The 2772-nt window shown below is 37.2% G+C and overlaps 1 protein-coding gene across 1 annotated transcript in view; it reads right to left on the reverse strand.

Annotated features, from left to right (window-relative positions):
• The window catches only part of LOC106879644 (centriole and centriolar satellite protein OFD1), a 79141-nt gene that overhangs the window by 51600 nt on the left and 24769 nt on the right, over nt 1-2772 (reverse strand). Inside the window, exon 8 of the mRNA XM_014929306.2 lies at nt 1249-1355. Coding sequence (XP_014784792.1) covers nt 1249-1355 — 107 coding nt within the window. The remainder of the gene's footprint in view (nt 1-1248; nt 1356-2772) is intronic.

The following is a 2772-nucleotide window of genomic DNA, read 5'->3' on the forward strand; positions in this document are numbered from 1 at the left end:
GTTGTGTCAGTTGAGAGATTAAAGGTATAGATGAGACACATACAAGCATCTTGTTATAGAGTAGATAGATAAATACTCCAGTTGGAAGAGAAAGGAGAGTAAGTCAGAGAGTAAGACTATATATATATATATATATGTGTGTGTGTGTGTGTGTGTGTGTATGTGTGTGTATATATGTGTGTGTGTGTATATATATATATATATATATGCATGCACATTATGACAATTTTATAAACTTTCGAGAGAGTGTGAAATAATTCTTGTTTGAAATAGATCTTAAAGAACATGCATAAAGCTATAAACAATAGCTAAAATAACCATTTTGAATAAAAAAAATAAAAAAGGTTTTCAACTTTTTCTATCCAAAATGATTTTCAAACCAATATTTGCATGCTATTATTTGCAGCTAAATATGAAAACATAACCTCCTTCCTTGGCAGAGGTAACAATATATGGTAGCAAAATTTTAGAAATTTCACTACCTAGCATATATATATATATATATATATATATATATATATAAGAAATTTTGAATTGTACAACGTTTTACTTTGAGACTAAAAAAAATATTATTTCATATATAGTTAAGTGTATAATCTAACGTATAGTTAAAACATTTCCCAGAAATATTCCTGTCCTTTCCTCTTCAGCATCGACTCACACCTGGAGTTGAGATGTGTTGAATCTTTTACTTGATCTTTCACTGTAGGAGTGTGTTGCTAATTCAAAGTTTGAGACAAAAGATCAAGAGAAAATAAAAGATTGAAGTGGTAACAAGCAGCAGCAGCAGCAGCAGCAGCAGCTTGTCTTGTAGATCAGTGCACAAGTCTTTGGTTGGCATAATGCTATAGTAGAAGATGCTTGTCCAAATGCAGTGAGCTCGCAGAAACGTTAGCACTTTCCTGATGCTTATCACTTTACAGACTGTACTGGGTACTTTATATTTATAATATGATGGGTTTCTTTTATTTTCTGTTTAGAAAATCCACTCACAAGGCTTTGGTTGGCCTGGGGCTATAGTAGAAGATACTTGCACAAGGTGTCATGCAGTGGGACTGAACCTGGAAGCATGTGGTTGGGAAGCTAACTTCTTACTATATAAACACACCTGTGACTGCTGTTAAAAATACATTGTTAGAAATCTGTCTTTCATGCAAATCAAAGGCAGGACGTATTCACAAAACCCATGATATAAAGCATCAATCACCCATTAAACTTTATTCAAATAAATGATTTTGGTTTGTTTACCTGTTTGCCATTTCCATCATCTTTGTAAGTTCGGATTCCTTCTGGCGTAATTTATTGACTTCTTCCAGTAAAGCCTGCCTTTGCTGGTAAGTGTCTTTCTGTTGTATCTGGAATTGATTTTAAAAACCTTTATTGGTATTGATATGTATGTGTGGATTCACACACACACACACACACGTAAAAAGCACTGAGTCCACTCTGAGGAGTGGTTGGTGTTAAGAAGAGCATCCAACCATAAAATCCCTGCCAAAACAGACACAGTAGCCTTGGATAAATTTTTTTACCTTGCTGACTCCTGTCAACTGTTCTACCCATGCATGGACAGAAGATGGATGTTAAACTATGATGATGATGATGATGATGTGTGTGTGTGTGTGTGTGTTTCTCTCTCTCTCACTCTCTCTCGCTCTCCCTCCCCCTCCCCCTCTCTCTATATATATATCAGCATCATTGTCGTTTAACGTCCGCTTTCCATGCTGGCATGGATTGGACGGTTTGACTGAGGAATTGCGAGCCAGAAAGCTGCACCAGGCTCCAATCCGATCTGACATAGTTTCTACAGCTGGATCCCCTTCCTAACATCAACCACTCCGAGAGTGTAGTGGGTTCTTTTTACATGTTACTGGCATGTGAACCAGCCAGGCGGCATTGGCAACAACCACGCTCAAATGGTGCTTTTTATGTGCCACCAGCATGGGACCAGTCAGCCGGCACTGGCATTGAACATGCTCAAATGGTGCTTTTTACATGCTACCGGCACTGCCACATTGCTATCTGCTTTAACTGGGATTTACATAATCCTTACATACATCCTTACATACATACATACATATACACACACCCACCCACATATAGGTTTTATTTTGTGTGCTTGGGATCACCCTAAAAATGGAGAGCCAAAACAAACATAATTGATACTTCATGCTCTTTTATTTAAAAAAATATGTCTGGAAGAGGTGGAAACTTGCAGGGACACATATGGTATGTATGGAAAGGATACTGATACAGAATGTGTGTGCCAGAAGTGGTCAGGAAATTTTCTGGTTTAAGATGCACCTCATTCTGTAACACCAATTGTTTTCTTTTTTACTAAGCACATTTAACCAAACCAAAATAAAATACAATCTACTTGCAAAGCAGCAGCATTCCTAAGATTCATAACAAACAAATGCAAATAAATAAGATTTTAATAATTCATATATTGAAATTTTATGAGAGATAGCAGGAACAGGAGTACAGTAATCCCTTGCCATATCATGGTTCACCTATCATCATCATCATCATCATCGTTTAACGTCCGCTTTCCATGCTAGCATGGGTTGGACGATTTGACTGAGGACTGGTGAACCAGATGGCTACACCAGGCTCCAATCTGATTTGAACAGAGTTTCTACAGCTGGATGGTTTATTATTTGATGACCAGTAATAAAGTCACAGGGAAAAAAGTCACAATTAATTTATGGTGGCTGATAATAAAGTCACAGGAAAAAAAGGCACAGGTAATTTATGGGATCCCCCCCCCCC

Source organism: Octopus bimaculoides, chromosome 16 (assembly GCF_001194135.2).
Source record: "Octopus bimaculoides isolate UCB-OBI-ISO-001 chromosome 16, ASM119413v2, whole genome shotgun sequence".
Classification (NCBI taxonomy): Eukaryota; Metazoa; Mollusca; class Cephalopoda; order Octopoda; family Octopodidae; genus Octopus; species Octopus bimaculoides.